The sequence below is a fragment of the Pecten maximus genome, chromosome 7 (assembly GCF_902652985.1).
Source record: "Pecten maximus chromosome 7, xPecMax1.1, whole genome shotgun sequence".
NCBI classification, from domain to species: domain Eukaryota; kingdom Metazoa; phylum Mollusca; class Bivalvia; order Pectinida; family Pectinidae; genus Pecten; species Pecten maximus.
Genome location: NC_047021.1, coordinates 12,495,243 through 12,508,106, shown reverse-complemented (window position 1 = coordinate 12,508,106; position 12,864 = coordinate 12,495,243). Strand labels below are relative to the sequence as shown.

The following is a 12,864-nucleotide window of genomic DNA, read 5'->3' as shown; positions in this document are numbered from 1 at the left end:
ATCTGTAGTTTGACATGGAATGGCATACTATACTGATACATAATCACGACATCTTGTATCTATCTGTAGTTTAACATGGAGTGGCATGCTATACGGCTACATAATTACGACATCCTATATCTATCTGTAGTTTGACATGGAGTGGCATGCTATACGGCTACATAATTACGACATCCTATATCTATCTGTAGTTTGACATGGAGTGGCATGCTATACGGCTACATAATTACGATATCCCGTATCTATCTGTAGTTTGACATGGAGTGGTATGATATTCTGATACATAATCACGATATCCCGTATCTACCCGAAGTTTGACATAGAGTGGCATTATATACGGATACATAATCACGACATCATGTAGCAACCTAAAGTTTGACATGGAATGGCATAATATACTGATACATAATCACGATTTCCTTATCTAGCTTGAGTTTGACATAGAGTGGCATGATATATTGATACATAATCACGACATCCTGTATCTATCTTGCTATCTCTCTTAATTGACACTTGCGTTTTATCACACAAAACACGATATAATAAAATCGAGAGGACTTGTATAATAGTTTGTTGATACATTTCCGAATAGAATAATTGATTTAATGATTTTTTTTAAAAAGGGGGAATGAAACGTTGTCATATATATAACACATGTTGTCAACGTTATCAAATTCTAGCCTGAACATTAATTTGTAATTGGTAATTGTTTTTATTTGGTACAAAACATGTATATATAATGGACAACTTTTAAACAAGTTAGGGTTACTTACCTGTAATGTATACCTACATATAGTGTATGCTGTGTCTCCATATTGTACGTTTACACATAGCACAGTTAACATCAATGGTGATCTATATATTATAACATTTTATCGTTTAGATATATTCAACACAGACTAGTACAATTGGGTGACTTTTAATATTTTTATTCAGAACGTACTTGCTGGGTTTAATTACACCTTACATATAACCACATGGAAACAACTGGTTCATTAGTTAATTGATTCCAGTAGATATGTCACATTCCGTGAGATGTGGAAAATTTCTTTGTAAATATCGATATCTCATCATATACTGCGAAGCCTCTTGATGTGTGGGTTCTATATCGAGTTTTCTGGACGCTTTGCTATGTATTCCTTTATTTTCTCGTTTTCTTCCACTTTCTGTCGGTTTGCTGCCAATTTGGGAAAGTCGTTCAAAGCGTCTGGGTTAAGTAGGAGAAATGTTGTAAATATATCGTGGCATGCCATATCGGCAATAGTCAACTGAAATTAAAAAAAAAAATTAACTACTTTTTATTTCATAGGAGTCGACAGGCACAATACATGAACCAGGCATGTTTATGGTATATATCTAATTGAAGAAAGGGAAACATGATTTAATCTGAAAATAAATCGTCTTGTAATAACGAGTTGCCTAGAGATGGGTGTACACATTTTTTTAAAAGAGGAAGGTACGTGGATTTTACACATCAAAGCTGTATAGAACATTACAAGTAGGTTTACTTGCAAACAAACCGTAGTCAAGATACGTAGCAAAAAGTCAGTCATTTTACTTATTTGAAACAACGTATGCAGTCATTATTTTGTATCAAAATTGCGAATTATGTCATCCTGAAATAACTCATGTTTCTGGACAACACAACGATACTTACAATTGTGTTTTACTAGTAAATTCATTTATATAATTGCATGGTTTGGTAAAGCTCTTTTCCCATTTCCAGAGAAATAAGTATTAATACAGAGACAGTTTTCGAGTACAATTATGAAGTCTTAATAAATAAAACCTCATCAATTACAGCCCTGTGATTTTATTCCGCAGGCAGAAAATGATAGATAGATATGTAATGTTAGACAAGGAATATCAACATAACAAGATATGATTATAATGATTAACCTACTTTTGCTCCAACAAAGTATCCGTTTTTGCCTCCACTGTTTTCAATAAAGGTGGTGAAGATTCTTGCAAACTTTGGAACGGCGTCACTTACAAATGCCTTTTTGAGTTCCTCCTAGCAATTACAACATAACAGTATACAAACAAGGAACGGGAAGATATATGGATTCAATATATTCATTTGTCATATCCATCAACTCTAAAGAGAAATATCATCAATAAACATCTTATATCAACGTTAACTATTAACGTAATGCCAGGGTCATCACAACATAAGGACCAACCTCATAATGCATCACAGTATGTTTTTATCATGAACTAGATAACAAAACAAAACTTTAATGGTCTAAGCATATATATAACTTTATCTACACTGGTACTACCTTTTTGTCTGTGTCTTTTTCTTGCTCATTTAGCTTGTAATATTCGTAGAACTCGTTAAATCCGTCTGCCGCTGTTTCAACTACTTGATCAACCAAACACTGCTCCAGGTTTCCTTGTCCAGCCATATCTGTAACGTGACGTGAAGTATTATTGAAATATGTTTATGCTATATACAGTCAATTGAAATCCCAAAGATGTGGCAATACTAACACACATTTTAACATTTCAACAAATTTTATTGACATTTGATGTAATTTGTCAAAAGGATTAAATAACAGGACAAGCCTATATAAATTTTCTCCTATGGTGGCAATTGGAATGTATAAATATAAAATTAATATATAAATTTACTATGAAATGAAAAAATTACATGTATAACCAACATTTAAGGGAGATAACTCAAACATAAACATTCACACATCATTCATACATTTTGCTTATATATACATGTATACATAATATTTGATAATATTTAATATGAACTTTATCTATAAGAATTATTCATTGACAGGCATTGACCAAAAGTCCATGTGCATGTATGCACAGGTAGTGCCTGTCAATAATTAAGCGAAAATAATATATATAAATGTAAAATATTATATAAAAAATTGTCAGAAAAAATTACTATCACTCATAATGTTTAGCAGACGCTATACTTCACATATATGCAAGACTTAGCTAACTCAACTGCTGACACATGTGACCAATGAAGACGAAGGGATATTTCAGGACATGTATAATCATACATACTCCATATTCATTAAAATTTAAGGTATAAATAATATAACATAGTACAATACAATATAATATATAATATATAATATCATGACTTATATATTTAAAGCATATAGAGATTAAAGCGTCTCGATTTCCCAATGAACAATTGAACATCATTTAATATTTGTATATTTACAAACTTATCACAGTCAGGGCAACCTTGTAAGAAAGTGCTAATGTTAGAATGGTTATGATTTGCATAACTATCTACTGAGGTAAACAGAGAATGTCTAATAGCATTATACCTAGGACAATCAAAGAAATAATGTGAAGCAGTTTCATTTTCAATATCACAGGCACAGGTGGGAGAGTTTAATAAATGATCATTAAATAAATCAAAATTTAAATTGCTACTTGAATTTCTAAGCTGACAAATAATGATATTAGCCTTTCTATTTCCTTCAAATTTGAACATTTTAACAGAAAAATATATCTGAATATGTTTCCGAGTTAACGCACGAGGACATACAAAAGGGACATAATCTTGAGAATGTATGGAGAACTTCTTTGATGTGTTCTTGTATTGACCAATTTGTTTATATATATTCATTCCAGACTTGATTTATCAAAAGTTTGCAAAGACTGAATTTCAGCTGAAGTTAAGCTGTTAAAAGGAATACTAGATACTATTTCACGTCAGCCGCCCATATCTAATTTTATCTATAATGTGATCACCAGGTTCAATTCATCAACGCATACAACAGTTATTTCGTTCTGTGACTTTTCAACGCCACACGAGTGAGACCTTCTTGACGTTCTCCTCACCGTAAAGTCATTCTGGAGGAACCCATAAGATGCACAGAAGTCTTACCGAACTCCCTGGCTAGGTATCGTGCTATGGCCAGACTCTGTGACAACTGCTTCCCGTCCACCTCCAGTACGGGTAGCTGGCCTGTAGGCATTTCTGTAAAGTAATGAGAAGAGTCTCATGATAGCCATTTTGATACGCTGATATCTTAGCTTTCTCTTAGCTCTGCCCGTGGTATTTGCAGGACTAAGTTGGCTCGATATCCAAGGCCTACAGTTATCAAGATTCCCGTAACAGACTTCTGACAGAAACATTAGCAACTCAAAGTTTCGATCGATAGATGTATTTTGGGATGTGTTGTTTTCTTGTGTAATGCGATGTCGGACGTGTTCCATAACTGGTGGTTCCGTTTCTCACCACCCTGGTTTTTGAGAATGAGACAGGATATTTGACCTAGATTTCTATGGTTATCCACGCAAATATATATTTGTTGTTCGTATTTTGCACTCGTTACGTCGATTTTGATTTGGAATCAGGGTTTCTTTATTGTGTCGGTATTATCTCGGGTTTTTCAACCGATGAGATAAAACAAGAATATGATCGATATCTTGACTTGAGAGTCTCGTTGTATCCTGCCGGTTACGGCGACTATTGTTAGAGAAGAGTGCAGTAAAGATTAGAATGATTTGGCTTGGGATTATCGCAGTGAGAAAAACAATTCTGCATCCCTTAGCTGTATCTGTACCCTAGCTGTATAACAGATACAGCATCCTTCAAAACGCTACTTTAGACTAGAATGTATCCATTTCTGTTTTATACGTTATTTTACAATGTTACATACATGTTGTATAATGAATTGACTTACTTGGTTTGAGGGCTGGCCATTCTGTATCATTGACAATTTCATCTGTGTATGTCTGTCCAGCTGCTGCGAATACCAGACGAATCAGCTCAGCCCTCGCACGGGCGTCAAAATAAATCAGTTTGTATGTCGACATGCTGCTCAGGGAAATGTGAGCGTGTCTCTGTGGTTGCTGCAGCCGCCTGGGATTTCAGGACTCGGGCTTCACCGATATACACATACGTGTGACTCGCCGATAATGTGACTAGACATGTATGCAAAGACATGCACTAAAATGGTGACAAATGGTCAGCGATATGTTATCATTTAAGTAAACACGATCACACAACATAATAATGTAGGTCATCTTACAAACACAGATGCTTCAACCAGCCTTGAATAATCAATTTAGACGGCGACAGGAGTTACATCAAAATATGAAATACTATTGTACCTAACCGCATCCCCACACTTACCCTCATCTATTGTCAATTTGTCATAGGTCACTTGTGACGTAACATACCTCCCTGGATTTGACGAGATACTGTAAAGGTAGTTATTGAGGCAATATAGTTTTCGTTATTTAATATTTTTTTTTAGGAAAAATGTAACCGCATACATGTGTTTGTTTTTATCTCGAATAAATTAATACAAAAGGGATATATAGATATATATAAATACAGTACTTGGCTAAAGTGTGTAATAACTTCGGTGGCTAACAGTATACAAGTCGATTCAGCTACTATTTGGATAAGTCGATTCGGCTACTTTATTTAGAAATCGATTTGGAGACTTTTGCTTAAAAGTTAAAACCTGGCCATAGACATACGAGTTTCTTGTATACTGTATCTCACCTCAGTGGACATAGATTCCAGTAGACGAACCAAAATGTCGATCAGTTAGCAATCTCTTACACATAATACCTCATTCGGATCATTCTCGGTTTGGCCGTGTGAAGTCACCAGAAAGCGTCACGCTCAAATCCTATAACTGTTGTTGAAGAATGATAATGTGCAAGAATTCTGACTACATTATGTAATTGATAATTTACTAATAACGACTGTCGTACGTCAGACAGGGCAATCTCGCGTGTGCCCAGTGATATAATTTCTGTCTCATCCTCTTGGCCATAAGACGCAATTAAACTGTGTTACCTGATCAGCACTACGACGTCCATTGCTCTGACGTAAACGCACAATGAATTTAAATCGAATTTAGGAATTCGGGAAAGATGAAAATTAAGTTAGATTTTGACAATATGACGTAAAAGAAAAGAATATTTATTTTATAAACCTAAAGGAGATCTATTTTTTTCTAGCACGTGACAGCATCTCTCTCGGCTTCGCCCGAACGCTCTTTGGTAGACAAATTTGACAAATTTTGGCCAATTATATGTATCCAGGATAAAAGTAAATAACTCCAGTATTTTAGCAGCGAGGTGCCGATTTTATGCTATCGTTATACATTTAGCTGTGGGTCCAGATGTTCAAACTTTTAGATAATAAAAATACAGGTCCTTTTAAAGATATTTGTTAGTTTTGGCTATCTTATCGACAGTGAGTTGTTATCTTATTGGCAATGGGCCTTTAACCTATTCAGAATGTCATGTCATGAATAAATTGTAAAATTCGTCTTAAACGAATGAAAAGACACATAATATTTTATCTACACCGACACTAGTAAGAAAATGCATGTTATAGGACACACAATGGACTTACCCGATTGCCTAATCAGGAAGCGGGAACAACACCCAGTACCGGAAATTGGCGTGTGCGTATTTCTTTTCTTAAATGGAGTCATCATATGACATATACAAACATCTACGTTCATGATTGATCAAAATGATTTTGATAACCCTTTGATGCAATGTATCATTTCCTGGTAAAGATCACCAAAAGTCCCATATGAGACATAAAAACCTAAAAATATAAATTTACTTGATTATTTTATTTGTGTTGCCCTCGCCAGAAAATGGGGGAGGGGCAGCGGAGTGTATAATGTTACCAATGTCCGTCCCGGCCCGCCGCGGTACGACGCGTCCCATCCCCTCCCGTCCCGTGTCTTCCCTAGATTTGTCTGCACTACCTATCTTTCCAAGATTTGTCAACAAACTACCTTTCCGAGGTTTATTCCAAGTTCATTCAATGAAAAGCTTACAGCATATATGAATGTAGGGGAAAGGTTAAATCGGCCTTGCTAAAACTAGGCGGAGCAAAAGAATGAACACCATGCTGGATATGGCACCGTCAGAATGACAAATGCTGGAAGTCAGGTTCTACTGAGTTTTGGTCTGGCATCACTACTGACCCACCGACTGGGGTTAAGGGTTGAAATATCCAAAGATAGTTGTTAACCACACGAAGACGAAAGAAAACCGAGGAGCAGAAGATACCAGGCATACACAGCGAATGACAGGAGAACAGGCAGCACTAGATCGGCTGAAGCTAACTATCTTCACATACTAAATACTTCTTTCCCATTATCATTTGGTAAATTTACTTTTCTTAAAACTCTGTCTATCTGTGTGTCTGTCCAGCAACTGCGAACAACATTTCTGCATGTAACAGAATGAATAAAAATCTAAACCGAATTTTTGATCAAACGAAATATATTTCCTCTGGCCCTGTGGGATTCGTTATAAACAAGTTTTACTGTATCTACTGTATATTAGTTTATTTATTGGCGTTCGTTTTGTGTGAAGTATACATCCGGGAAGACTAGCGTTAAAAAGTAATAGCGAAATTATGACAGAAGAGTAAACGTGACAGTCTGGTAGGGACGTTTGACGTGCCTGCAGATACACACCATCAACTTAAGTATGAGGATAAGGAAAAGTCAGCGACAAGTTAGCATAAACAAACATAAAACACTGGTCGGGTAGTAAATGAGGTGATTATATCACCAATTTGATGCTAATTGTAAGCAAGATATTTGATAAACATAATATCGCTTGATAATGAGAGTTGCCTCCCTTGGACCGTTCCTTACCCCTCAAATTTTAAAATAAATGTAATATATTTGTTGTATGCATTTCATTTTGATTATTATGAAATACACAATGTTATTTCATAAGAATCTATTTTGAGACAGAACGAACACGACGAACAGAGGACTATATATATCGCGTCCATGGATCGCCTTGGGGCGTCTTCCGAAAACAATAAACACCGTATTGATGTAGTATAGGAGACAGGGCACACAAAGTATAATGGACATAAGCAAGAATAAAAAAAAGACAAGATAACAATTCTAACGTTTCCTCTCTTCAATGCAAAATAGAGGAAACCGAAACGGTGTTTTATCACACGCGCTAGGCCTGTTTGCCAATACAAATGTTATCAATGTCAGTACCTCGATCATTTCAGAAATAACCCGACCATGTTCTTCAGAACCTGCCATTGTGACTCTTAATATAAATTGATTGACTGTTAATACATTTAAACTTTTGGTAGTCCTAATAAAACATCGAAAACGTCGTATTTCATTTGCCCGTGCTGTCCATTGCATTCCACACTGATTTGTAGCTTTGAAGATTGACTAGCACGGCATCGCCGTGATTTCAGTCATATGATTACCTTCTGACATTATTACGACATACATCCCGCCCAGATATTACAAATTGTCCAGTTAATCCATTTCGACCAATATTTATTCCCTGCAATATGTCAACATATCTTGACAACATCGACGTTCCTCTATTATCTTTAGATAATACTATCATAGCGGTTTGTCAGGTACTGCTTTAGGTTTTTGTTCTCTTCAACCATTTTACGGTTTGCTGCCAACTTTGGAAAGTCTTTCAAAGCCTCGGAGTTATGCCCAAGAAAGTGCGTGAATACTTCGTAGAAAGCCAGGTCGGCTAAGGTCAACTGGAAAATTGAAAGGTATCAATATCTTAACATTCATCATACATCTAAATTTATTATACATCTAACACTTAATGTACATCTAACATATAATAAACCTATAACATTCATTATACATTTTATATCTATTATACATCTAACATTCATTGTATGTCTAACATTTATTATACCTATAACATTCATTATAAATCTACTTTTTTTTTATTTAAGCATTGATGTCAATTTTTTTTAGCTTCATCGGGATATAACAAAGATTGTTTGCACACTGTATGAATCCGCGTATCGGAAAAATTCTTTTCTCGAGTCCAACTTGAGTAGAAATTGAAATATTCTTCTATGAAAGAAATTCCGAGAATGGCGCGAAAAATGTGACGTCACAATACGACAATTGACGTTGCGTATTGATTTGAGAAAAGGAATCCCACATAAAACCAGTAAAATTGTACATAAAACATGTTTTAAATTAGAACACTATTTTCAAAAATTAATTTTAACCGTTAATACAATTGTTTTTTAGTTTCATAGGGGTATGAACAAAATTTTGTTTGCAAACTTCTGTAAGAATCTACAGTTTGCAAACACATTTTTTTTCATACCCCGATGAAGCTAAAAAAAATGGCATCAATGCTTAATTGTACATCTAGCATTAATTATAAATTTACATCTAAAATTCATTATTATCTGACGTTTATTGTACATCTACATTGTAGCATTCATTTTACAGCTAACATTCATTGTATATTTAACTATTATTGTACCAACCATTATACATCTAAACTTTAATATAACAATCATTATACATTTAAAATTTATTAAAACATTCATTATAATCTAATATTTTTTTTATAAATCTACAATATATATTATGACATTTATGATGCGGCCTCAGGAAACTGCATTATTTAGCCAAAATACGATTACACAACACATTCTTACAGCGTACTGCGATAGCAAAGGAAAGAAATCTTTGGAGTTCGAAAATGCACCACCAGAGCCTGAATTAACAGTTTACTGAAGACTTTTTACGCGTTCCCCAGCCTAATAAAATAGCCTATATATGAAATCTTGTGGATTATTCAGGTTACAAAACAGTTATTTCATGCCTTATCAGTCAACAGTCAAAACTCTCCCTCTCGGTGTTAGGACCAACCTGATGAACTGTTTCCCGAGGCCGCATTTGAACTTTATCTAGCATCAAAAACAGGTTAACGATTAACATGATAATGACAGAATTACTATTGTCATTATTATATACATAAAACTAGACATATTATGTTATCGTGTTAATTCTACCTTAGAATATATGTATTATATCTATAAGTCGCTTTGTTACGCCTACACGTTTTGTTTGACTTACACTGGAGCCTACAAAACAATCATTTGTTCCGTCGTTATTTTCCAAGAGATTTTGAAAAATTCTCGCGAACTGTGGTGTGATTTCTGCCACCACCTTCTTCTGCAGCTCCGCCTGAAAGGTGAAACAAACGATAAGAGTTTATTGCAAAATCGATGTTTCTAGATAAAGCTGCTAGCCAGCAGTCCACAACATACATTCAAAATACTTATAAGCGTATCTGAAATCAGAGTCAAGAAAGCTTTAATTTATAGGTTTGAGATAAACAAAATCATTTTTTGAGCAGTAGTAGATGAAAAAAACCTACTTTTTTGTCCTCGTCAGTCTCGTTGTGATATTTGAGATACTCTTTGAATGCGTCAGCGGCCGTATCCACCACCATATCGACCAGACACTGCCCAAGGTTACCCTGACCAGCCAAACCTGTGAGATAATACGTCCCTACATATCACTACTTTTATATTAACAGATAGAATTAAAACACAATCGCTTTAATTAAACATCACAATATTAAGATTTTACACTTAAATACTAAATATGAAGCGAACACTTCAGTTATGAATCATCAGATTTGGAGAATAGGAAACTTAACATTTGTAATGTCGTTTAATTGTCGTTAAATTTATGATTAAGAAGTTTTAGAATATCACTCAGAAGAGTTTAAATAGTGCTACCTTTTCATAATATAGATTGTTACTACAAAACGCATATTAATTCTTCATCAAAGAAGACTTTTGTGCAATCCAAAGGAATCAGCTTACCGAACTCCCTGGCTAGGTATCGGGTTATAGCCAGACTCTGTGCTAACCGCCTCCCGTCCACCTCCAGTACGGGTAGCTGTTCTGTGGGCATCTCTTTAAACACAGATGCAATTGTAATGCATACGTCATACATATGTGTACATGGATTGGTGGTAATATGTTTCATGTCATTTCATTCAACTAAGCATATAGCTATATACATGCTATACCGAAATGGTTAGCTTCAGATGCATGATGTGACGAATGGGTGAGATCGATGACACACAAACAAAATTGACAATTCGCTCTGAAAGTGAAATATTGAGATAACAAAGGTCACCAGAACGTGATCCCTTATGCGATGTCGGTAGATATTGATGTAACGTAGTGAGAATGAACACTATATTATAATTAGATTTAAGATCTATTGTTCGACTTCGTATTACAGAATATCAAGCTCATTATAAAACTGGAATATTGTTAGTTTAATACACATACTGGTATCCGGCTTTAATACATTTTATTTACCTTCAGTTTAATTTCAATCAAACAAGTGTGACAAAACGAGGAAGCTATCTATTCTTACATTTGTTTGTACGACCAATCGGGTCAGAAACAATTAGCGTGTATACATGTATTTGATGACGTCATACATAATGTCATTGTGCACTTATCGCCAGACACCAAGATGTAGTGAGTGAGAAGAAGATGGATACATGGTATATGACAGACTGAGTGGTCGAGGAAGTCGATGAAGGCAAGATGTAGGATAGGCTAAGTCGGCGTAACCTTCATCTCATACACGCGTGTTTGAAGATAGTTAATATTAGTTGGACACCATACTGCTCTAGAGCCCATTTCTTTGCTGATTTTTGGATTTATGATAGAACTCCGCAGTGGTTGAACCTGCGTCGTATATCTTAGCCCGTCCTTGACCTACCGATACATCGACTTTTGTCACTAAATCAAACAAATTTGGCCGGATAACAAAGTGAAATCAGTACACTTTTTCTCCGAAGTTAGTGTACTTCCTGGTAGCAGCTTCCTTGTTCTGAGAACATCAGAAGTGTGAACGAACCTCATAAGATTATAAAAACATTTACGTCGTTAATCTGTTGACAGGATACATACATACAATTTAAGCTGTTCGAGCTTGATATATGATCCATATTATTGATGATTCATTTAATTTGTTAGAAGAGTGCTCAGGTTATTTTGGAGAACAAGTGGATTGCTACTGTTAACATGGATTAGTAACAGAAACATAGCAATGCAGTATACAGCTGGTTCATGTCGCTTCCGTGTTACAATGTACAACAGTAGTCTGTGACATACTACAGCATACTTATAAACAGCACGTTGTACACGTACATACACCTACTTTTAAGATCATAATTTGTTTTGCATTTTATATTTCTACGTAAAATTTCATATGTTTCATTTACCTAACTTAGAAGATGGTAGATATAAAGTATGATTGATAAGTAAACTTACTACTTTTGAATTTAGGCCATTCCTTCTTCTCAATTATCTCCTCGTCGTATTCTACCCCAGCAGCCATGAATGTAAGGCGTACCAATTCGCCTCTCCCTCGGTATGGGAAGAAGATTAACTTGTATTTAGACATTACGTGTGAGTTGGTGAAAGGGTGAATAAGAGACTGTTCATATGGAAGGTGATCACCTGCATTTATGATGCATGGGTCATATTTTACAACATAAGAATGAGTATTGATTTTAGATAACACACTTTTCTCAGTGAATGTTTGTGAGGAGTGCTAAATAGTCCAGGAAGTACTTTTTCGTGTTAGCGACATCTGTCGTACAGGTGAGGCACTATGTACCCGAATTCTATTCGTGTTCTGAATTACAGATTTGAAGAGAAAAGTTCATTCCTGATGAATAATGACATCCCAATCGAACATCCCTTCCATATATGTCGTGAGTTTTAGTATGATAGCTTTTATGTTTAGTTAGAATGACCAGAATGACCAGTTTAAGATATCATAAAAGTATCATTTTGAAGCTACAGTCAAACCTATCTATAAAATACAACAACGGGACAGATCAAGTGTCCTTAATAGACAGGTGTCCTTTATTTATGTCTCTACCCAGGTAAATTATGGATATATTTTAACATGCTTTTTACAGTTAACTGATTATTATTGCAGGTAAGATCTATACAAAAACATTTTGAAATAACATGATTCAGGTGCACAAATTATTGTCTGTATTGTTTTGTTCCTATGCTCTATA

The 12,864-nt window shown here is 35.1% G+C and overlaps 1 protein-coding gene across 1 annotated transcript; it reads right to left on the bottom strand.

The window, feature by feature from the left end:
* Positions 1–908: 908 nt before the first annotated feature.
* On the bottom strand, positions 909–12,741 carry LOC117331054 (glutathione S-transferase 1-like). Its single transcript, XM_033889647.1, has 10 exons — positions 12,104–12,741; positions 10,631–10,723; positions 10,177–10,292; positions 9,873–9,983; positions 8,357–8,518; positions 4,674–4,860; positions 3,872–3,964; positions 2,283–2,410; positions 1,904–2,014; positions 909–1,268 (listed from the first exon to the last, which is right to left on the bottom strand). Exons 1-10 carry the CDS (start codon positions 12,234–12,236, stop codon positions 1,104–1,106), a joined length of 1,299 nt encoding a protein of 432 aa, XP_033745538.1. The 5' UTR covers positions 12,237–12,741; the 3' UTR covers positions 909–1,103.
* Between the last annotated feature and the right edge of the window lie 123 nt (positions 12,742–12,864).